General features: G+C 47.3%; 1 protein-coding gene across 4 annotated transcripts in view; it reads right to left on the bottom strand.

Annotated features, from left to right (window-relative positions):
• Window positions 1–867: 867 nt before the first annotated feature.
• E2F2 (E2F transcription factor 2) overlaps window positions 868–24,502 on the bottom strand; it is a 53,673-nt gene continuing 30,038 nt past the window's right edge. For 3 of the 4 annotated variants that reach the window (XM_077337799.1, XM_077337800.1, XM_077337801.1), the window contains exons 2-7: window positions 24,168–24,273; window positions 19,917–20,136; window positions 13,545–13,703; window positions 12,522–12,636; window positions 9,643–9,799; window positions 868–8,516 (exon numbers count right to left, since the gene is read on the bottom strand). In XM_077337799.1, coding sequence (XP_077193914.1) covers window positions 8,266–8,516; window positions 9,643–9,799; window positions 12,522–12,636; window positions 13,545–13,703; window positions 19,917–20,136; window positions 24,168–24,273 — 1,008 coding nt within the window. In that variant the 3' untranslated portion in view covers window positions 868–8,265. The remainder of the gene's footprint in view (window positions 8,517–9,642; window positions 9,800–12,521; window positions 12,637–13,544; window positions 13,704–19,916; window positions 20,137–24,167; window positions 24,274–24,502) is intronic. The other variant, XR_013231059.1, reaches the window with a different exon arrangement.

Below are 24,502 nucleotides of genomic sequence, written 5' to 3'. Positions count from 1 at the left end.
GGACACGATTGACCAGGGGGGTTGTCTTGATTAAAAATTTGGTCTATATGGAGCAACATTTTTCGTAGAACGCATAGAATGCAAAAATAGTATTGTAATATATAGAGCCTGTTAATGCCTCTGCCCCTTATAAAATGGAGTCAGCCTACAGCCAAACTCTGGGCACATGCCTGTGATGCGCATACCCAAAATGAACTCAGTATTTTGTTAACCATTTATGAAGGAGTGATCTGGTGCTCCCTGGGTCCCCCCGCCCCCCGGCTGCATTCAAGAACCCTGGGATATTATGCTTGAAACTCAAACATGGGTGGGTACCATACTGGAAAACACTGGTGTAAATGGGAGGGAAAGGATTGCAAAAATTAAGGAGTAAAGGCAACTAAATAGAGAGGGCACACACAAACCTTTTTTATATATATACAAAGCCCAAAACATGGACAAGGAATAGTGACTATTCACAAACAGGCGGTGATAAGTCTTGAGATCTCATTGTGAAAGGAAGTCATTATCCTCCCCACATCCAAATGAAAACACAGCCCTAGCATCAGTGAAACATGGTAGGGTTTTAAAGAAACCCAACAGTATCATTTTATAGTCTTTTTTTAGCCTGAGAAACATGTAAGCCCCATTTTAAGCTGCTTCATATTTTGCAGTCCGCTGTGCTTTTGAATGTTGCGTTTTAACAATTTGTATAATGTTTTACATTTTGCGAGCTGTCTCAGTCAGGTTCCTTAGAGAGATGGCACAGAAATTTAGCAAATAAGTAAATGGATGAGGAATAACAGATCCGGGATATGACTTCATTCTTAGAAGTTGTTTTTTTTTAAATGCATCAGCTGACAAGGTACAGAACAGTTTCGTATCATGTTGGTTCAAAAGTCTTTATTTCCATTCCACTTTTTTGTTGCTGCTCACAAGAAAACCAAGTGCCTCAAGTTTTTTGGGTTTTTTTAAAGGAGAAACACACACCCCACACGCATTTCCATCCACAAGGCCAAGCCAAATATCACAGAAAAATCTTCAAACTCTTTTAAATATTCAGTCTAAAAAACAAACAAATAAACCCATCATACACCATGGAACAGTGTCAAAGAGGGTTCCTGTTATAAATACAGTGCAATAATTATGTACAACTTTTACAATATTAAGACAAGACCTGCTGTGTGGCTAGGCCGATGTTGAAAGGCATTATTTTTTTTTTAAAGATTCTTGTACAAGAGAAACTATTGGAAGAATCACTTACAGCCTCCTTGGTACAAGTGCATTGAATTAAGACTGGAAGCTGAGTTGTAGTTCATTGACACACTCAACCCACATTTTTTTTTAACTACCTTGGGAAGCTGGTTAAAAAGCAAACTCAGCAATTAGAAACACGGAGAATTCATTATTCTACAACAAACCAAAGTTCCAAAACAATTCCTGTCATTTGAATAACCACAAAGCTCTGATATCCTTGAACAAAACCCACAACTCTTATGTACAAAAGTCAAAACTTTCATTTATACAAAGAAATTTTGAAAAAAACTGAGTTGGTAAAAAGGAACAAAAAGCTTATTTTCAAACTGGTAAAGACAGATAGCCCTTAAATATCCCTTTAATCTTGGAAAGCATCAAGGCATCCTCGGTTCAAGCTTTACCCCTTCCTTCTAGACTGGGCAAGACAATAAAATGGGCTTAAACCTAGTCAAGGAACAGTGAATGGCTAAAGTAGGGCTTGGCCACCGACAAGCCAGGAGGCAAATTCACCCTGTTTGATCTGCCAGCAGTCCTCAATACTCTGCACCCCTTCTGCTGCCTTCCTGTTTCACACAGCAGCAAAAAGCAGGTAGCTGATGATGACATGAGAAACCAGAGCGTGTTACCCCAAAGGAATCTGAGGTATACATGCAGTTTGCACAGAACATCTGAGTGTGCTGGAAGCAGGTGCACAAGGATCTTGCTTGTGGTCTGGTGGTAGTTGGAAGTATGCCCAAGGGGTATACTCAACTTGGCTCATTGCCCTCCCTCACCTTGTTGGGAGTCAAGGAAGAGGGGTTCCCCAGGGCAGGAGGGCCTGACCAGCATCCTTTGCTTAATATGTCCCATGCCTGCACAGAATTTGAATCACCTGCTGCTTCCAAGCAGGAACGAGGGTGCTTTAGTGCAGCGGTCTCAGCACTACAGATGTTCTTGTCACGTGGATGTGGCTACGGGTTGGTTCTGGGCAAAAGTCAACTGGGGGGGAGGTCTTCCAAAAGGTTTTTCTTAAAGCACCTGAATCTCAAAAGGCACCCTTTTTTCTTGGGACTGAGCTCTCTCTGTCCGGCATGCAAGTGGCACAACACTGACTGGCCTTCCCGCTGCTCCCATAGGCAACCACCCACCCCCTTTCAAGACAAGAGACATCACCTTATGCTGCAGCATCGTGGCCCTGCCCACCACGGGCAGGGCTTGGTGCCGAGGCAAGCATGGCTACAGCTAGCTAAGCATTTCTTCCTTAGCTGAAGCTAGCTAAGTAAGAGAGAGATGGTCCCAAAGGACAAAGCCTTCCCCGTGGCACTCTGAGTGGCCCACTAAGGAATGTTCTCAGGCTTAAACGGAACATCGCAACATCTCCGAAACAAACACCCACTATCATACAGCCAGTTCATTTGCAATCATGCCAGATGCATACACCTAGGGAAGCACGGACACAGCTTGTGGCTCACACACCAGTTTGGCGGTTAACAAAATAAGCATACTGAATAAATTCATTATGTGTCCATTAGGACAGGGGTAGTCAACCTGTGGTCCTCCAGATGTCCATGGACTACATTTGCCAATGTTTGCTGGCAGGGGCTCATGGGAATTGTAGTCCATGGACATCTGGAGGACCACAGGTTGTCTACCCCTGCATTAGGAAACCTGTTCCCAAATATAAGGCTGATTCTGAGCGTCGTCCTTTGCCAAACAAACAAGGTGAATTAGACATCAACAGCACAAGCCTACACAGAGTTAGGCCAATCTAGGTCCATTGAAACCAGTGGGTCTGGACTGGGTTAACCTTGTATAGAATTGCCCTGTGATCGGATTTGAAATCGAGAAACGTTGCCTTGGTGGATCAGACTGTGGGCCTAAAGAACCGGGGAAAGCCCTCCTTCTGCGCGGTCACATCCTTCCCCCACCCCAAGCAGAGGCGGAATCAAACAAACCCTGGCAAAAGTTTTAGGTGTGTCGGACAACACAATGGGCAGAAAGGCTTGGGGGGGGGGGTGTCCAGGGCAGTTTTGGGCACCATGAACACTATGCCTTAGAGCAGTTCCACAGAGCGCTTTCCAGGCCTGTGTCATCTGCAACTAAGACACCAGTATAAACACTTCCTGAAGTGTGAAAAGAGGGCTCAGTCAGGGACCTTCTATCGACCTGTCAAAAACAGGCTTGAAAGAAGGCTGGTGTATCAACTCGGGAGGTTCCAGCCCAGGCTACTCACTTCCAGACCACATTTTTACTATCAGGACAATCTCACTGTTGCATGCTGCATGGTCCTGTGGCCAGCATGCCCTCTTAAGTGGGGTGTTCCCAGAACGGCTTGACCTTGTGATTGCTCTGGGACTGGTAAAGCTGCTCTTGCTGCACCACTGAACATGTCCCTAGGAAAAGATGACCAGGAGCAGGGATGTAGCATGTGCATTTTGCTGCACCCCCGCCATGGGAGTTGTGTGTTGCCTGGCATAGCCCCTATTCTCCTATGGATGTCCCCATAAGCAAATACAAGCCCACGGGTGCTGCATTTCTCAATCAAGAATGTCACTCCAGCACACTCAACATCTCTGAACCGTGAGACTACCAAGGCGGAACCAGAGATGTTCAGAAGAGCCACTAATAAAAGAAAGGAAGAAAGGAGAATTGCTATAATACCTAAATGAAGAAATTACTGATGGGGGAGTGGGGATGGGAATTGAGACACAACAGAAGTTGTATAATGATTCAATGGCAGAGATGCACTAAGGAAACCTCCTGGCTCCCAAGTCTATGTTCTAACCACAAAAGTACATTGTTCCAAAATCCATAAAGCACCAACACTTGTTTAGGCAGGAGGGTTTCGCCAAGTTTGGCATGTCTGTCCTTCAAGGAGGAGAGCAGGCAGCATTGCTCTTGCTCTGAATTGGCTTTGTGATATCATCACACTGCTAAACTGGACTGGACGGGATCAACTGAAGCAGCCACTATTCCAAGAACGCATGTTGCTCAAGCTACAGAACAGGGAAAGAGACAACTGAGGATGGGTATCAAACTGCACCCCACATAGTGGAGGAAGAACAAGGCCACAGGGATCCAGCATCACCTCCCTCACCATCTCCTGGAAAAGCCATCCCCCCGCACTAAAAAAAGTCTTTGTGAGAAGATCAGCAAAGCTCACCTCTGAACAAAGAGCAATATTTGAAACACAGCAGCAATGGAGAAGTTTCAAATGATGGACACTCTGACTTAGTGGACCTGGCATCTTTAAAGCTCACAGGCAAGCAGATTCCTGCAACAGGACACACACACACACCAAAACTTCTTGGTTGTCACTCATTCACTCCCCATTCCCATTTAGCACGACAACAGAGAGGCTTCGTTCACAAAGGCCACAGACTTGCCCCTATGCAACTTCCCATGGGAGGTGGACATTTCTATACAAACACACACAAAGAATATTATACCAGAAGGTTGTTACAGAGAAGCACCAAAATGCATCAGTAGCTGAATTTGGTCACCTTATTAAGTCCCAGAGCCAGTCAAGAGCCTTGGCAGCCATTTGGAGCTCTGACCAGCTTGTTTTCTCTGAATTTCAGAAGTCGGCAGAGGCAGTTCAATTTAGCTTGAACTGGTAGTCTTTTCTAACTATTTACACTGTGACGTATTTTCTAGCCATTGTTACTTATTGGTTTGAAACAACAGTCATTTGTAATATTTGAAACAATGTTGCTTGAAAAGGGACTCCCCCTTTTGTCATGGTTTCATTCGTTGTATTAGTGCAGGTTGACACGGTGGCTGTGGTGCAGTCTGCATTCCTGCCTTCTTTCAAGGTGCAGAAACGTTTTGTTAATGAGTCAGTGCTCTGTCATGCAAGCTGGTCAGGCTGGCGCCAGGAATCAACCCTGTCGGATTCTATCTAAGGCAGGGGTAGGCAAACTGTGGCCCTCCAGATGTCCGTGGACTACAATTCTCATGAGCCCCTGTCAGCAAATGCTGGCAGGGGCTCATGGGAATTGTAGTCCATGGACATATGGAGAGCTACAGTTTACCTACCCCTGATCTTAGGCATATGGCCTAGTTGGCAGGGGGGGGGGGGACGGGGGACTCCGATGGTTCTCTCCTTTGCTCTTGCCTGCCTGCCTCTTTGAATGGGCAAGAACTTATTGGAGGACTAACATTCACCTTGCTTGCTGTGCAGCAATTTGGTCAAACGACGGGCCTGCAGTGAGGAGAGATGGGCCCGCTCCAGGCAAGGGGGGCATATGCAGCATCTCAGAGCCTCCCCCAACTGGCACTGTGAGCTCTCACCCAGTTTGATGCACACAGATGGGTCACTTCAGGTAGCTGCGTGAAGAGCTGTAGAACAGAACTGCCTGCCCCCCCAGACAAGCCCCCCTTTATTTCCTCACTGAATTCAGAGTCAAATATCTGCAGGGTTTGTTGGATCAGGAATGGGACTGGCGGAGGGGGGGGAGAATATTTGTTCAAGGAAATGGCCTCCTGTAAACCTTGACTAGCAGCTACCACCCTAGACATGTATAAAGTTAAAACTAAACACGATCGTACAGAAAAAGCTCAACGCCGAAGAATAAAAACCAAGCAATGCTTTCGGTTTAAGACCCAAGTGCTGAATTGATTGCCATTTACTGCACAAGGGAGAAAGGCATTGCTAACTCTCAAGAGATGCACAAGAGACAGAGGAGTCAATGCAATTATTTTTGTTTCCCGAGGTCAATGTCTATTGGCTACAGAAAGCAGGTTCATCTCAGGACAGGACTTACAGGAAGCACGAGGCTGCCGCTGAAAATGGCATGCCTGCGTCTAGGCATTGTCCTCTTCTCCCCACAATGGTCCTATAAAGCTTATCATCAGCTTTCCCCCATCCCAGCAGCCAGGGCATCCCAATAATGCTGAATATCACTGATAGGCTTCCCCTTTCACAAGATGTCACGGGCAAGGACTAAAACCAAAGGTGCCATTTTCTGGGGCAAGCCTCTGATGTCAGTGCCTGGATCTGTCTTAGGAAAGCATTAAAAATGACTGATAAGAATCTCACTTAAAATAGACGGATGTCTATAGGAGCACAAATACAAAGCCACAGAGATATAACCTTCCGAGTTGCACTGAGCCCACTGTGAAAAGCTCTGCATCTCAGGAGCTGAACAGACCTCTGCAGGAGAAGAGGATGGCCCAAAGGTGGCTACATGCCCTGTTTTGTAGTTCTTTGTCATGGGGGGAAGATGGGAGAAGAAGCCCTGCTGACTCAATTGCTGAGTTCGGAGCTGAGCAACCAAACCCACCTGGGCTTCCAGAGGCAGCAAGCACCTCCCTGAGGATTAAAGGTGCCTAGAGGTGGGGCAGGGGTTAGGGAGCAGCGGAGAACCCATGGATCCACCATTAGGGCAGGGGGAGGTAAGACAGGAGTTATTTTTTCTAAGGGATCCAAAGCCTTCCAAGGCACCTCCAGCTTCATAGAGAGGGAGCTTCTGCACTCAGTGTTGCTAAATGGAAAGGAATTCCCACTTGGAACAACTGGATTTGGAGCAGGGGCTCCAGAAAGAAGATGACCACTGAGCCAAATGGGCGCCCCCAGAGGACAGGTATCTGCCAAAGCAGAAGAGGGCTTTACCACCAACCAGAGTCCCACCAGGCACATGAGATGACGGCGGTGGTCTTCAGGGGGATGGGCTTGCTGCCGGGAGTGGAGCCTTTAATTCCTCCAAGATCTACCAGGACAAACAAATTTTAAAAATAGTATGAGAGTCAACTTCCCGGATTCTGAGAGTTAGCATGTGTGCACGTGGATACACAAAGATCATGCCCACATGCTGGGGGGAAGGACCCTGGAGGGCATCTTGCTGAAGGCTTGCCAACAGCTCTGCTTACAGTGTTTAGACGAACAGAAGGGTTTAGATGGCCATCCTAAGCAGAGTTGATTCCTACTAAGTTCACGCACTTAGGAGGGCATGACTCTGTTTAGGATGGCACTAACAAGTCAACCGGGCTTTGGTACTGGGAAGCAGCAGGTGAGGTGGAAATGCCCAGTGGTCCATCTTCTCATGGGGGGGGGGGGAGAGAATCAGCTCGGCTGCCCTTCCAAGCAAGATGGTGTAAGTTCTTCATGCAGACCTTAGCAAGGCATGCATCCATCTTATTTAAACCTCACATTCAACAGAAAAGCGGGGGGGAGGGGAGACGAAACGCCCTCATTTGCTCTGCCTGCTCCCGAAGTAAGTTTTCCGTATCGCCCTAGCATGGAGTTAGGTTTTGGCACGCACACCCGCACGGCTTTGCAGCTCAGAAAGAGGATACGTTTGGAATGTCGTGTTGCGCCGGGATCCCAAACCGAATGCGGGGAGAACTGGAGGCGACAGCCAAGCAGGACCGTCGCTAAAGCACTTCTGAAGACCCACAACTGCTGAGGAGCTCAGAAAGGTCACGTGGCTCTTGAGCCTCCCCGTGAGAGACAGATGCCAAGCCCTTATGAATCACCTGACTACAGGACCCATCATGGGGTGTGCGGCCAGGATGAGACCACCACTCGTTCTGCCATAGCAAACCCCCTCCCCAGGCTGCTAGGCGGCATGCTTCCTTTGCCCCGCACCCACCACCACCCCCTAATACCGGCAGTGCCCCGTCTGGCTCTTCCCACCAGAGTCAGGAATCCCTGTGCACCACAGCCTGGCCCCCCCAAGGTCAGGCATGGCTGCTTCACAGTATTTCCCCTCGGCGCACGCAAGGAGAAGGACGGAGGAGTAAGCATCCGACTCTGCCGAGCATTTCTAAGAGGACCTTGAGGGAGAAAGTCCAGCGCAAGAGGCCACCACAGGGTAACCCACTGCTTTGCCGCCCTGCACCAAAGGGCTCCACAAAATCCCGGATGGTTCCGGAAAGCGACTGAGGTGAACAAAGATATCCTTGAGGCCCAGAAAGCTGTTCACGTGGCTTCCTTCGACCCAGCGCTTCCGAGAAAAGCCGTGAGGCGTCGGAGGGAGGGAGAGGGGAAACGTTAGCACCATAAACCGAAACAAAGGAAGGAATCGGAATCCTGGTTCAGTTCCTGGTTCAGTTTTTGAGCAGGTCGCCCAAGTCGTAGGCCTCGAACAAGTCGCTCACCCCCTCGCCCTCCTCCAGCCCCCACAGGTAGTCCTCTTGGTCGAGAGGCGGGGAGAAGCTGACAAAGGGGCCGGCCTCGCCGTAGGAAGCCGAAGGGAGCTGGTCCTCCGTCTGCTGCAAGAGGTGCTGGGGCAGCTCCAGGAAGCCGTCTTCCCCTTCTTCCATGAGGCAGCTTGGCGGCTCAGTCTTCACAGGTTCTTCTGGGAGAAAGGAAGGAAGAAAAAAGGGGCCCACAAGTGAACAGGGCACCCAAGGGACAGCGGGCCTCTGAGGTGGCAGATCGGCCAGTTGCCTCCTTCTCTGTCTTTTAATACGTCAGCTACCCAAGGAACTCCTTTCCCCCAAGGCAGACTGAGAGGCCAAAGTTTTTATCCTGCCCAGACTCCAACTCAGGGTGGGGCAAGCTATGCTGCACACAAACCCACTGCTAATTTTTCAAGGTTCTGATTTGCAGGCCTCAAAGCTGTTCAGACAAACAGAGAGTCGTGGGGACTGCATGTTTGCAATATGCACCGTTGCTCCTGGCATGTGTGGATCTTTCCTCTGGGAAGGGCATATGTCATAGCAAGCCAGGCTTGCTGGCTCATCTACCTTCGGGACAGGTCATGGTTTTGACCTGGGAGGCCAGGGAGAAAACTGTTTCTTTGAACCCCACTTTCTTCTATGCAAAGGAGTCTCAAAGCAGCTTATAATCAAGACAGCAGCAGTAACTCTTAGGTCAGGGCCAATATATGAAGGGGACTGACTTTATATCACCTAAGATAATAATAGAATATACTCTTATAACAGATTATACTCTCATATGCATTAACAATTATTTTGCTAAGAAAGATGGTAAAAACTTCTAGATTAGGATTAATATGTGATGGGAACTGAATATGTATGTTAAAAGAGGATGGCAAACCATATCAGCTGGTCGCTTTTTCTCTTTTACTTTTCTTTAACTGCTTATATAATAATAAATAATAAAATTATAATTAAAAAAAGCAGCTTATAATCACCTAACCTTCCTCTCCCCCACAAACCTGTGAGGTAGGTGGGGCTAAGAGAGCTCTAAGAGAACTGCTCTGCATGAGCAGCTCTAAGAGAACTGTGACTCTAAGAGAACTGTGACTGTGACTCAAGGTCAACCCAGTGGGCAGCATGTGGAAGAGGAGTGGGGAATCAAGGCTGCCACTCCTTAAAGGAAAGTGAACAGTAAGAAAGGTGTCTCTGTCCAACTCATCACTGGCAGGAGGAAATGACTGGTGGGGCTTTTAAGAAACCAGCTGCCACAATCACTTTGGGATGTCCCACCACATTGCTCTTCCAGTTGAGGACTCCTACCTTTCACCGTCGGGGGATTGGAGTTGTGACCACCATCCTGGTTTGTCGGGGCTGGGAAGCCGCTCTCTTCGGCGGGGCTCTCCTCCAGGACTTCCTCGGGACACAGGTACACTTCGATAGGGCCATTGCTGCTTTTCAGGTGGAGCTGAACGTTTTCCTGGCCCAAGAAGAAGAGGAGGTGCTGTTAGTTGGGAGCAAAACACATTGCCTGCCAAGCCAAGCACCACCCACCAAAAAACCACTCGCCTGAAACTGAAAAGAGGGAGTTGCTGAGATATTGAGTGCCTGCCTGACACAGCTAAAATCCACAGTTGGGGGGCTGCATTCAGCTCCCCCATAGCCCCCCACAGAAATAATCTAGAACAGGGGTGGCCAAACTGTGGCTCTCTCCAGATGTCCTCCATGCACTACAATTACCATGGGTCCCTGCAGGTAGCATGCTGGCAGAAGCTCATGGAAATTGTAGTCCATGGACATCTGGAGAGCCACAGTTTGGCCACCCCTGATCTAGTAGGAGAAGAGCTGGTTTTTTATACCCCACTTTTCCCTACCCAAGGGAGTCCCAAAGCAGTTAACAAACACCTTTCCCTTCCTTTCCCTGCAACAGACACCCTGTGAGGTGGGTGGAGCTGGGAGAGCTCTAAAAGAACTCCTCTGCAAGGACTGCAACTGGCCCAAGGTCACCCAGCTGGCTGCAGGTGAAGGAGTGGGAAGTCAAACCCACTTCTCCAGATAGGAGTTTGCTGCTCTTAACTCTTAGACTACACTGGCTCCCGGTGGCGCCAGCATGGGTAGCAGCTAAAGTGTCAAAAGATCCAGGTCTGAATCTTCCACGCAGACATTGCACTGTGTTGCCTGCCCCCCCCCCCCCCAGCCTAGCCCACCTAACAGGGCTGTGGTCAAGATAACATGAGTTTGGTGTAGCGGTTAGGAGTGTGGATTTCTAATCTGATGAGCTGGGACTGATTCTGCACTCCCCCACATGCAGCCAGCTGGGTGACTTTGGGCTCGCCACGGCACTGATAAAACTGTTCTGACCGAGCAGTGATATCTGGGCTCTCTCAGCCTCACCCACCTCACAGGGTGTCTGTTTTGGGGAGAGGAAAGGGAAGGTGATTGTAAACCACTTTGAGCCTCCTTCGGGTAGAGAAAAGCGGCATATAAGAACCAACTCTTCTTCTTCTTCTTCATCCCAGTGGAGTAGGAGGAACTCAACATGACCCCACGGCCTCGTAAGAGGAAAGGTGGGATAATTAATCCAAATCCACCAACAGGAACAATCCAAAGTAACAAATAATCAATTGCACCTCCAGCCAAGGTTTCCTTGAACCCCCTCCTTCTTTTGGCTGTCCCTCCCATAGGAAAACGTTTCCATTGTCCAGAATTCTCAAGCCCCTTCCCTTCCCAGAGAACAGCTGGCACAGCCTGCCTTGGCACAAAACAATGTCAAGGCCTCATATTGGACAGCTGCTTCCTAAGGGAATGCGCCAGCCCTCCCCTGAATTCCAGGTTCTGTGTGCTGCAAACAGGGAAAACTTTCCCCTCTTGACTAGAGAATGTCTTTCCACCAGAAGGGACCTTTTTCAACCAATCCAAAGCTAGAAAGTGCCCTCCCGAGAGGGCTGTCCAGCCTCCAGCCAGGAAGAGCATGCCCCTGCCTGGCCTGACAGGTTTCACTGCTGAGCTGCTTGCGGTGTCAGGAAGCTTCTCCTCACAATCAAGTAGAATCTGCCCTTGTGTAACTGGCCCCGTGGGCAGCAGGCCTGTGCATTCCCAAAGGGGGTAGCCTTTGGGAGTTGCAGAGCAAGGCTACATCTCCCGTTGGTTCGAACTCATTTGGTACATTATGGAAGCCTGTCGGGCATGGTGAAGAGCGCCTAAGAGGGAGACCCAGCTTCAAATCGCCACTCTGCCACGGAAGCTCTCCAGGCCAGTCATAGACACAACCTAACCTATCTCCCAGAGGATAAAACGGGGAGAAGAAGAACATAAGCTTCTTTGGGTCCCCTTGAGGAGAAAGGCAAGTGAATAAATAAAGGTGAACCCTGGATAGCACACCCACCTTTTTCCATACAGTCACCCTTCAGACCTTCAACAAGGCTACAATTCCACGTGCCTTCTCAGTGTGTGCCAGGACCCTGCCAGGCTTTGGACTCAGCAGGTGCCAATCTGTTGAAGATCCCTGGTCCGAGGGAGATACGCCTGGCCTCAACCTGGGCCAGGGCCTTTTTGGTTCTGGCCCCGACCTGGTGGAATGAGCTCCCGGGTGAGCCGTGGGCCTTGATGGAACTGCCTCAGTTCAGCAGGGCCTGTAAAATGGGACTCTTCCTCCAGGCCTTTGGTCAAAGCCAGGCCTAGTAAGATCTGGGCCCCTCCCTGAGTTAGCCGGAACATCAGGCCGTCTTGGCAGCCCTCCTGAGGTGTTCTAACAAGTCTGTGAGCAGCTGGGTAGAAGTGTGGTCACTGCCTGGGACAGGGATTAAATCAGATTTTAATGGAGGTTAGGATTTTATCTTTTTATGGGGTTTTGTAAGAGACTATTGTTACCTGCCTCAAGCCAATATATAAATTTCCATCTCCAAGCAAAGAGGTAATAAAGTTTATTTTTCTTAATTAAAAATATTTCTACCCTTATTTGGGCAGGATGACCCACCCCATCCCATATTGACCAATGGTGGGTCTAGAGGGGGTTGGAAGGGGAGGGGCCCTGGGCATCTACACCTTTCCCGGCCAAGGCTCCTCTCACTTCTGATAAATGTGGTCAACTGATATCACTTCCTGCTACCTCGAAGCCTGAAGGTACAGCGTGAGATTCCTTTGCGGCTATCTCCACCAAGATGGAGGGAAAGCCAGCCAAGCCACCTCCCAGCCCTGCTCACCTCACATAGATCTGGCACTTCCAGGCGAGTCTCTGGTGGGGCTCGGACCACAATCACCGTCTGCTCATTGAAGTTGCTGATGGTGCGGATGTCCTGATACGTTACATAAGCTAATGTAGGGCAGGAGGCACAAGTTAAAGGAAATGCCGGACAAAAGGCCCCGATTCCAGATTCACCCAAGCCATGTTCTTACCATTCAGATAAAATAATAGAACGCAATTTTGCTCTTCCTACCAGAAAAGTATGCAGGCAACGTACTAAGTAATCTCTTCCTCCCCACCCATTCACAAGTGCCCAATTATTCTCCTCAGCAGGAGAGCTGGGCTCCTGCTTTGCACATGCAAGAAAAGGAGATGGAAGAAGGGTCTTCAAAGTGAGGGATTATGTGGTTTCAGAGTCTCCTGACCTTAATAATTCCCTGCAATTAGAAAACTAGCATACCACAAGTAGGGCTGGGCTGGACACTCCCCCCCCCCCAATGTTTCCCACAGGCAGGAGCTTCCAAATACATGTTCTATGCTTGCAAATGATGCCTTCTTGGAAATGGTACAGCCCCAGAAAGCCTGTGACAGCTCCTGAAATGTAGGGTGGGTCTCAGGCCTCCTACCCAACTTCTGTTTCTGTAAACTTATACCTCTCTATTCTCAGACTAAGGATCCACCCCTTTCACAAGTATGTTTCATGGCAGACTTTTCTGCCAGAATAATTCATGTATTCTGCAATTGTCAAGTTAGTAATAGTCCCCAGGAAAGAACTATCACATAAATTAATCGTTTAACATAGGCCATGCACTGCACGGGGCCTTAGTGAGCATGCGGATCAGCAACAAGATGTGGAAGCACATACGTATTTAAGACAAGACATTCTCACTCGCATCACACCGAGTTTTCACTTTTGAGAGACCGAAGAAGGACAGTGATTGCCTAGGGAAAGTTACCCAAAGAAGAGGGACTGTCCTAAGCAACTAGGGACAGGTAGACCACATGAGCATCTCCCTCCTGTCTTGCCCCTCAAAAAGGATATCTCTGATTGGTTTCGTCTTCCGTCAGGTGCTTCAGCTGAAGTGTGCACTCCTGGATGAGCTTGTCCAGCATCCTCTCGGTCTTGGAAAGCTCTGCCTGCTCCTGCCGCAATGCCTGCTGTCTTGCTGCCGTAGAGGAGTCCTCAAAAATCCCCGTCCCCCTAGGCAGCAAAGTTCCTGGGTTAAATTACAAAACTGGAGAATCACAAGACTCCATTTGTTACTTTTAAATGGAGTCAAAACTGCTGCTGTCAAAAGTTCTACCACCTTATAAATACAGTGATATGGTAAATGCTCAGGGAAATCTTAATTCCTGGAAAGATATCAGAAATGAAGGAATCAACATTCAATTGCTACTATATTATCAATCTAGTTCAAGATTAAAGAAGATCATCAATAGGGAAGGTGGAATACTAAGAGAGAGGACTGAGTTTGAACAGCTCATTACAAAACAAAAAAAAGATTGTTTACAATGGATATATGCGTTATTCCTTCAATATGAAACAGAAGAAAAACAAGTCAAAAATGTATGATTACATGGATGCAGATTTTTAGGGAACCAATTCCTATATACCAATAGAAATTATTATGAGGAAAAGAAAGTACCATATATACTCAAGTATAAGCCAAGTTTTTCAATACATTTTTAACACTGAAAAAGCCCCCCTCAGCTTATACTTGAGTGAGGATCCCTAGGGATGTGCAGCTCTGCTGGGACAAAAAAATCCTGAGGCATGACTGCCACTTACCTTGGCTGGCCTGGATCCTTTCGCACTTCAACTTTCCCCCTCTTTGTTTGGGCTTCCCAGGCCCTAGAACCAAGGGAGGGGGTGAGTGAGGGATAGACCAATGGCTGGCTGGGCTCCCCGTGGGAGGCTAGCCAATCATTGCAATGATATTTGCATTTGCAAATGTATTGCAATGCTGAGCTTGCTCTGGCAGCTTGCTGAAAGAAAGACAAGGGGGGGGGGGAGGCTGGGGAAATTAGCCTACAGGAAAGCATGCTTTTCGGGGAAAAAACTTTTCCTGGCCAAGCATAGAAAGTTTTTCCTTTTTGAAAATCTTCTGTGTTTGGCCAGGAAAGTATATAAGGCTAGGGGTCTTCTTACCTGCCTTCTGTTGCTGGACTCCTGGCCTTGTTGTTCCATCTGGTAGAGTAGACTCTTAACAGTCTGATTCCCAGAGAGTGTGCTGGCTGGCTGGCTGGCTGCTGTGCTGAACTTTGGAGGATCATCACTGGAGAAGACATCAATAATTTGACTGAGGGACTTTTTTTCCTCTTGCCTTCATTTTTCTTCTTCCTCTTCTTAATCACTTCTTCCGAACTATTCTTTTGGTTTCTGTGGGTGGGGTGGGTTTTGAAGGTGCTTTGGGATTCACTGTTTCTTTCTCCTAGTGTTTCTTTCTTTTTTATCTGAGGGGCAGTATTGTTTGGCTTTTCTTCTTGGGGTTTTGTTCCTTTTAAAAGTTGATTTTTACAGTTCTTTATTTCAGTGTTTTGTTCTGGGGGGGCACTGTTGTAGTTAGAGATGTCCATTCCCCCAGTTTGGTAGCTGCTTTGAGATTCCTTTGGTTAGTGAAAAGTGGGGTACAAAAACCAGCAGCTGTTCATTCTCTTGACTTTTCTGTATTTGTTGGGAGGGGGAAGGCAGGATGGGAGAGAGCCTGTGGCGATGGAGCTCTTAGGCCACCCTGAGCTCCTCCACTGGAGGACAGTAGGGTAGATTCGCAATAATCCTGCTGAGGAGGAAGGTGTCTATGTGACACTCCCTCCTTGCTTTCTGATGCTATGGGTGGCAGTGAAAACAGCACTTTGTATGAGAACGACAGCAGTGATGGTGATAACTGTGAACTCAGTGATGACGACAATGTCTATGCTGATAACCTCACACCAGCTGAAGCTCTGTTGGATGATGAGGAATCCAGTTTTGAAGGATTTTAACTCTTGTGTTTTAGCTTGGTTGCTGATTGAGCCAAGGCTTTTGCACTTTTAAAGTTATTGTTGATATCATATTGTTCTTGTCGAGCCTCTTTTGCACTTATAGAGCTAGTTTAGTTTTTCTTTGAAATAAATATTCAAAAACATTTAACCTACTGATGCCTCAATTAATGTACCGTATTTGCCGGCGTATAAGACGGCTTTTTCCCTCTCCAAAACATGCCTCCAATTGGGGGGGCCGTCTTATACGCCGGGTGCACTTCAGTCTGGATGCGGTGGAGGGCGGCGGGCGGCGGGCGGCTCCCCCCCCGACACTGAGCTCACGGCGGTGGCGGGCGACGGCAGCTCTCCCCCACTGGGCTCACAGCGGCGGCGAGCGGCGGCAAGCGGCTCCCCCCCACTGGGCTCACGGCAGGCTGCGGGCGGCGGGCGGCGCGGCGGCGAGCGGCTCCCCCCCCACTGGGCTCACGGCAGGCTGCGGGCGGCGGGCGGCGCGGCGGCGAGCGGCTCCCCCCCACTGGGCTCACAGTGGCGGTGAGCGGCGGGCAGCGAGCAGCTCCCCCCCACTGGGCTCACGGCAGGCTGCGGGCGGCGGGCAGCGCCAGCTCCAGCTCCCCCCTCACTGGGCTCACGGCGGCGGCAAACTCCACATTTTGAGTGAAAATGTTGGGGGGTCGTCTTATACGCCCAGTCGCCTTATACGCCGGCAAATACGGTAATTTTATTGGTATCTATTTTTATTTATAGCTGCTGCATTTCCCACTCTTGGCTTATACTCGATTCAATAAGTTTTCTCAGTTTTTGGTGGTAAAATTAGGTGCCTCGGCTTATATTCGGGTCGGCTTATACTCGAATATATATGGTATATTGAGGCGGAAGTTGGGGAGGAATATCGTCAGTTCCATATGCCCAATAATGTAGAATGATTTTTAATATGTACAATCTGTTTTATGATCCCATTTTTAAATTTTGTGTCCCTTCCAAGTTACTGTCTTGTTTTTTAAATGTAAAGATATTATCAAAGATATTTATAGTGTTAAGGGTAGATGGAAATAAAAAATAAGCACTCTTCAAGTAAATAATCATAAACCAACAGTTGTGCTTTAAGAACTGTAAAATAGAACATATGTATTAGATAAGCATTCAAACCTTTAAGGTCCAGGCCTAAATCCCCCATCTTGGAGAAGAAAACCATTGAATGCCTGATCATCACAAGCCTCCTCAGTTACAGCAGTTAAGGCTTGGGACACGGTAAGTGCTGCATGAATACCCTCCCTTGGGGGCAATGAATATGGTGGAAGTGACCTGAACCCTTTATTTAAAAACTAATGTAATTATGGGTAAGAGACCATTAATCGAGGGTAATAGTCTCCCAGACAGCAGTAGAATTGACTTAGTCTGACACCAAACTTGGCAGGCAGTGAACCAAGTGTTAGACAGAAGACTTGCCTCCTTCCATGGGGCCGGCCGGTGGATCAGCCGAAGTCTTCTTGAACCCCGGCACCTCTATTAGCCCTGATTTGGGGTGAATGGCATAAAGGTAGGATACTGGGGCCCTGAAGGGTTTGCATAGTGGTAATCCCTCTGGTAGGGGTGCCAGGAGACAAATGGTCACTGTTTGAATTGGGAAGGTCCCTATTGAGACACTCCCAGTGACTTAGCCATTTGCTTATTTTTCTTCATTAAGGGCAGCCTCTCGTCAGTCCTAGTTGAAAAAAGGGTGGAATGCTGAAAAAAGGGTGAAATGCTTGATCTCGAGCTTGGTTTCTATAGGCAAAGCTTAACCATGCACAGTGTCTCAGCACAACGGAACTCGCTGTCACGTGCACTGCAGAGTCCATGGAATGCGTTGATCTGTTGCTTTGGGGGGGGGGGGTTGTTAAGGCTTCGGCACGTCGGACCTTGGCAAGAGGTTTCATATCCTCAGGCAGGAGCTCCAAAAAGGGCATGTTCTTCTCCCACAAGAACTGCTGGTATTTAGCCATGGTCTCATTACTGGAAATGTTGAATTCCAATGCAGCCGAAGAGTACAATTTCTGCCCTAGAACATCTAGCTTTCTGCCTGCTCTATCCACGGCTCCTTCTTAATTCTATAGAAAAATGCCACTCTTCTAGGGTTGGATAGACGCAGGTTTCTGCCACAACTTTTGTGTAAGGTCTTCAAGTCCTGCCAATACCAGAAAGGCAATAATGCCTGGTGAATCTGAATAGAGACAACTTAATATCTTATCCTTCGGCTTATGTTTAGATATAACTATTTCTATTTCTAGGGACTGAATCATACAGATTGTCTGTTCTGCATAGATCTGGAGGTCTTCTGTAGGACAGGCCTTGCCCACTCTCACATCTGAACTGGAATCTAATGTGGTCTCAGAACTGTCAGATTCCATTACAGGATCCTCTCCTCTCACAACAGGTACTGGCAACCACGGTCCACATGAGACAGTCATTGAAGGTGGATAACAGTAGGATACACATTTACCTCCCTAGAATGCGCCAAACTGTCACTCCATTACTCCAGATAACCTGAAGACATCTGTTCTGGATCCCAATCACACAGGAACTGACTCGCTGGTAGACCAGCCTCTATTTTCCCATCCGAAATCAAAGCCAGAGGGGACGTTGGCCTTGAGGATGGAGTTCTAGCCTTCTTTTGAAAAGCTGAAAGAGATTCAGGAGTGCTGACCAGAGCCCACTGCTGAGATGCCAACTTGTGTTTCTCTTTATCCTTGAGCTTAGTTTTTGCCCTCTTAACTGGCAACTCCAATGGAGCATGATCACCTGCTGGGATATGGATCCGAAAGGTGGAGCCGATCTCGTTGACACTGAGGATGCGGCAAGAGATTATGTGCCCAGACCGGATTTGGACAATGGCTCTGAATCTTTGAGGGCTTTCTCCTGCAATGCTGCCTTCATCTTTGACACCCTATCCCCTTGGGCTTTGGGGATGAAGCATTAGCAGGCCTCACATATGAGAACACTGTGCCCTTCACCCAAACAGAAGAGACATAGGTCATGCTCACTGGTTTGGGTCATCTTCGTCCCACAAAGGGTGCATTTTTTAAAGAGAGCTTTCTGAGACATTAGAACTCAGAAACCAAAACCAGCCCAGCAAACCGAGGTGATTCCTCATGTAGCAAACTGGAGACCCCACCTTCAGCAGCAAAAGAGGAAACGAGGGTGAGAGGGCGCTGGCACACACTGCCCCCTGCAGGCTCTTAGCTGTGAAAACGTCTCTGATGGAAGCCCTGGTACACCATATAGAAGACTGATGATGAACTAAAGGATCTCCACAGATTCTGGATCAGCTCCTATGACTCCCTTTTGCATTACCATTGACTATTATGTTCCCCATAGGTTAGAATGCAGCTGGAAAAATTAAGGATTCCCAAATATTTACTGAATCTAAACACCATACCAGTATTGGGATTTGGGAGTATCAGAATATACTGATATTTTTTAGGTTCAATATACCCAAATCCCAAAAATACTGCTTTGTTTTTTGTACACCTATCCACAACTGGTAACTGTTGATAAACATTGACATGGTTTTGTACACTAATTTATGTATTTACAAGGATTGAGGGTGGGGATGGGACAAGGGGCCCGGCATGTCACCCTACTAATTCTGATCACTATCTTAGGAAGGACAATTTCTAAAAGGCAGCATTCACAGTGGGAATAGTGAGAATAGGTGGGTTTATCAACTCTTATGGGGGGAAATGACAACACTTAGAGGTCAGTGGTACAGCACTTACGTTTTTTGCTCCTAAAAGGTCCCTGGTTTGATCCCTGAAATCTCCAGGTCAAAGAACTAGGTAGTAGATGATGTGAAAAACCTTACCAGAGAGACCCAGAAGACATTCTGCCAAGTCAGGGAACAAGATGGACCTTGATAGACCATTTTTATGATTTGGTGTAAGGCGACTTCATCCCATTTTCTGAATGCTTTAATTACCTTCAGCTACATTCTGTCATCTTGACATCATGTGTTCCCATCATTAAAAACCAACTCAATTGCTTCAATTGTAGCTCACTTAGGAGAGCAGACACTGCCATCAAACCATTCCCAAAACCACAAGATAGACTAACAACACTTCCCCGGCCACCTCATCCAAATGCACATCCAACTGTACACCAAGGCTATCAGGCAGAGTATTTTGCATGGCAAAAAGGCAATTGGGTAAAGTTCCCACCCGCTGCTGTGGGTGAAGTGAAAGATTGTCTCTCTTATGACAAGGACAGCTTTGGGAGTGGGAAGGCCACCACTAAAAGCTCCTCAACGGCTTCCCTGTAAAGACGCTACATGAACCATTTAGAAAGATCTCACCAGGAAGGGGGGATGAAACCCATTCCCTAGTTGGAATCATCATCCAATATCAATCAAACAGCAATCCCTTAATCCCTTGGGTCCTTCTTTCCCCACGACACTTACATCCACTGTATGTTGTTCTTGGATTTCTTCCGAATGAGCTGGATCCCCTCCAAGACATTGGTGATGTCATAGATGCGCCGCTTCTGGACATCCAGCACCTCCGCAGCCCTGTTCAGGTCCAGCACTCCGTCCTCTGACTCACTGAGCAAGTGGATGAACTTCTTCGTCAACAGGCCCAGCGATGTGTCATAACGGGTCTTCTCCCCAGGTGATTTAGGGGCTAAAGCACAAATAAGGGAAATTTTTCAGGACAACTGGGTAGCCAGGTGGATGACACTTTTTGTCATTGGCATGCTCCTCTTTCCTGCAATTTCACATGGATAAAATTAGGCTTGTTTTATAGGCCAAAGATTCTAGTCCTCATGACTCTGCACAGGAAGTCTCCTTACAATACCTGGGGACATCATCATCATCATCATCATTATTATTATTATTATTATTATTATTATTATTATTATTATTATTATTATTATTATTATTATTATATTTATTACCTGCCACTCCCAGACAAGCTGGCTCATGGTGGGTTACATACAGAATACACCATTGACAGCTGTTCTCCAAGGACTTGTCTACCCTAATATAGAGATCATTTTAATTGGAGATGCCAGGATGGAACCTGGACTTTTCCAGTGGTCAGTCAATGAATCCCAGCCTCTCCCATCCACCATTGAGCCCTTGATCAGCAACTAGATTTACTGGAGGGAGAGTCTATCCATCCAACTATATCTCCTCTTGCCTTCTCCCTCTCTCTTCCATCTTCAGGGTCCCAAGTTACCCATCTCCATCTTACAATCAAAGCCCTGCCTTGTCCAAAACAACCCCTCCCCTGATTAGTTTAAAAGATAAGTACAAAAATAACTTTGTAAAGGTGCTGATGCCCTGCATCATTGTTTTTTGGCTGAGTTGCAACATGCATAAATTGTGCTTCTTGTGGGCTTGGCTTTTCCAAGATAGAAGTTTGGTTATTAAGTGCATCAGGAATAGATTCAAGAGAACTTTTACAAGGTAGGTAGAAGCAGGTTCGTATACCTACTTTGCCTTATACCATGGCCCTCACTGTGCAATCTTGGGCCATTCAGCCTAGCCTTTCCCTGCAAAGCTGCTCTGAGGATAAAATGGGGAACTCATGGATTTCCTTCTCAAAATATGTTACGAATGTGATAAATAGAGAGCCTTTGAGGGCTTTCTCCTCAGGAGCTGATTCTCTGCTATGGCATGGGATGGGTGTTGTCTGCTTTTCTGTTTCCCTGTGCTTTAATCCTACTTCTACAGCATTGTTTATTGGATGTCTCACACTGTCTGGTCTTTTTTTATTTTGTTTTTTTTGCAAATCCTGAGTTTCAGCAAGAACAGCAAACTATAAATAAAGTAATACAGAGTTTGATTCCAGTAGCACTTTTAAGACCAAGAAAGTTTTATTCAACGTATAAGCTTGTGTAGGCATGCACACTTTGTCAGACACAAAAGCATATGTACACAAAAGCATATGTTGGTCATAAAGGTGCCACCGGACTCAGACTTGGTTCTGCTGCTTCAGACCAACAGGATAACACATCTGCGTCTATAAATAAAATATTCCGAAACTTCTGAGCACAGAATGTGGATTTTTTTTTTGCAGGGTGTGATACAGGCTTGACCATGATCCAGGAGTCAAAGGAAGTTCTGTGGCCAAATAATTCAGTTCCTTCCCCTGCACACTTGTGCCAGACAGTTCTGGTGCCCTTTCACATGCCTGACTGGATTCCATAAAGGCTGTTCAAGGGCACTGATGCTTAAATGTGGCCACATATCTCCCTCTAGTGGCTCCATAGTGCTTTGTACATCTTTGCAATCACTATACTAGGGGTGGCCAAACTGTGGCTCTCCAGATGTCCATGGACCACAATTCCCATGAGTCCCTGCCAGTGCTAGTAAGGGTTCATTGGAATTGTAGTCCATGGACATCTGGAGAGCCACAGTTTGGCCATCCCTGGACTATACCATTCATCTTCACCAAGTCAGGTTCCACTTAATATTGTGTTTTTAATACTAGGCAGCTAAATCCAGGCTCAACATGGGAGGTAAAAAGCCAGATGGTTGGCTTGCTCAGAGGCTTAGCAAGGGCAGCAGGTTAGGTGGGATGACACCACTGTACTTTCTCACTGGGCTTGAGCCTGCCACATGGCACATCATACACAAATGCTCCAGAGATGTACAGTCAGCAGAGGGCTAGGTTTGTTGTATAACAGCTTCAAGCACAAACTATCTAGTTGGAATTCTAACAGCAATGCCCCTCAAAATTCCCTAGCTGTACTTAATCGGCTTCCGGGGGGAAACAGTTGCATCATCTTAGTGCTGTCTCGTATCCTGTGCAGCCACCCATTGAACTTCTAAGGGTATAGGACCACGAGGCACTGGGTTGGAGCCAGTAAGTCTTCCACTGATACAAGGGGTAGGGTAATTTCTCCCTGCCTGGTGCCAAACCCCACAGTGCTTGTCCTCCTCTTCCTGAAGGTCCAGAAAAAGCATTTTGGGAAGATCAGTTGGCTGCAGGAGGAGGGGATGGAAGGGAGAGGAATACACATATGTACTGCTTCCTCATAATGAAGCATACATATCCTGATCCCCAACTGGTTTCACAGGGTACAACCAGACCTCTAGGAGTCCCTGAACCAACACAGAAACTGGCGAAGCTGCAACAGAGCTGTGGGATCTGATCAAAGAGGCTTGGTCTTGTCAGCCACTGGGAGTTGTTTCCCTTAACTTCTGAAAAGCAGCTGTATGTACAACATACAATACGACAGCCCAATATGGGAAGCAACAAAGCATGTAATGGTGGGGGCAGGACAGAACCGAAGTGCTGTAACTACAGAAGGAGAGTTCTACAGCAGTCCATCTAGCCCAGCATCCTGTCTCACAGTGGCCAGCTGGTTTCTTCAGAGGAGGAACAGCAGAGCATAGAGGCTGTTGCCTTCTGGGACTCCCAAGGTAGACTGCCTCTGATTGTAGAAGTTCCTTATAGTGATCATCGCTAGTAGCCACTGATAGACTTATCCTCCACTAACCTGCCCAATCCCCCTTCAAAGGCATCCACATTTGTGGCTGTCACTACACTCCCTGGCAGTGAATTCCACATTTTAATCATTTGTTGTAAAAAGAAGAATTTCCTGTTGTCTGTCCTGAATCTACTGGCCAGCAGTTTCAAAGGATCTCCTTGAGTTCTAATATTTGGGGAGGGAGAGGAAGAAGTTCTCTTTCTGTGCTTTCTCTACCCCATGCACAATTTTACAGAGCTCTATCATCTCCCCCCCCCCCAGTCATCTCTTTTCTAAACTGGGAAGTCTCAGACTCTTCAGCCTTTTCTCGTAGGAAAATTATCTTGGTTGCCCTCTGCATCCCAGACAGATGTCACATAGGTCCCTTCACAGAGAATCCCATCTACCTAATCTCTTAGCCATAAAAGTGTCTGCGGGGGGGGGGGGGAGAAATATTTTATTTTTGAAAGAAGATCATAGGATGGCTGTGTGCTTCCAAGTTTGACCAGCACCATCTTGGTAAAGAGAGAAAAAAGACACCACTGCTGAGAGCAGTCACTGGCCCCTGGAAAAACTCCATCCAGATCCTACTCATACCTTTAGACAGACAGAGACAAGGCAGGAAAGGAAGAAACAGGCCGATCCTTAAACAAAGGAGGAAAAGACCTTTAGGAACCCATGGCTCACTTTAACCCTTGACTTAAAATGGAAGCAAAAAAATGTTCCTTAGTTGCAGGAGAGCACTTGTTATGATTTCATGTTAAACAAGGGATCAAGTAAGTAATTATGGATTCGTAGAGGGGCTTTCTAAGTGTTGCTGCAGCCCCAAGATGACAGGCATCCTGCTGGAGAACAAAGTTATTCAGAGTCCAGTGGCACTTTTAAGACCAGCAAAGTTTTATTCAAAGTATATAAGCCTTCATGGGAGTGAGAGCATGGCAGCAAGATGAGGGAGAAAGATCGCTTGGTTTCTGGGGAGCCACCAGAGAGCAACACAGGCTCAAGGAATTTTGTAGGCCCCGTTTCTTCCTCCCTCCTTATGAAACTCTGGAAAACACTGAAGGGCTTAAGCTGCCTGCCGCTTCAGAGCTTTCATTGTGCGTCATATTATCGAACTAATCTCTAAGGCCATAAGAAATAGTAATTCATTTCTTAAGTCTGAGAATGCAGATCTGAAGACATATTGAAAGACAAATGCTTCCCCCTCCCCCATAAGGGTAGTAGCACTGCTTACTTTTTGGACTTGGGATGTGGGGCAGCGTTCTCCCCTTCCCCTTTGGGGTCCGGAACTCTGGGATACACTGCTGACCCATCCCTTCCAGATCCAACTTCCTCTTGGCCTAGAAAGAAGGGGCAAAAAGGTCAGTTAAAAAGAATAAACAGATTAAAAGCAGTGCTTTAACAGATACATTTCAGGTACAACAATCAAGTTTGACATGAATAGACCTTGAAACAGCCTTTTAACTGTTGCCAATGTGTATAGGGGAAACATTCTCTCTAAAAGAGATACATAGAAACAAAACATTCTCTTCCAAAGCACTAAATTAACCATTAAAGCACTAGGGCTAT

Source organism: Paroedura picta, chromosome 5, assembly GCF_049243985.1.
Source record: "Paroedura picta isolate Pp20150507F chromosome 5, Ppicta_v3.0, whole genome shotgun sequence".
Taxonomy (NCBI): domain Eukaryota; kingdom Metazoa; phylum Chordata; class Lepidosauria; order Squamata; family Gekkonidae; genus Paroedura; species Paroedura picta.
Note: the sequence above shows the minus strand (reverse complement) of the source record. Positions and strands in the feature narration are given on the sequence as shown.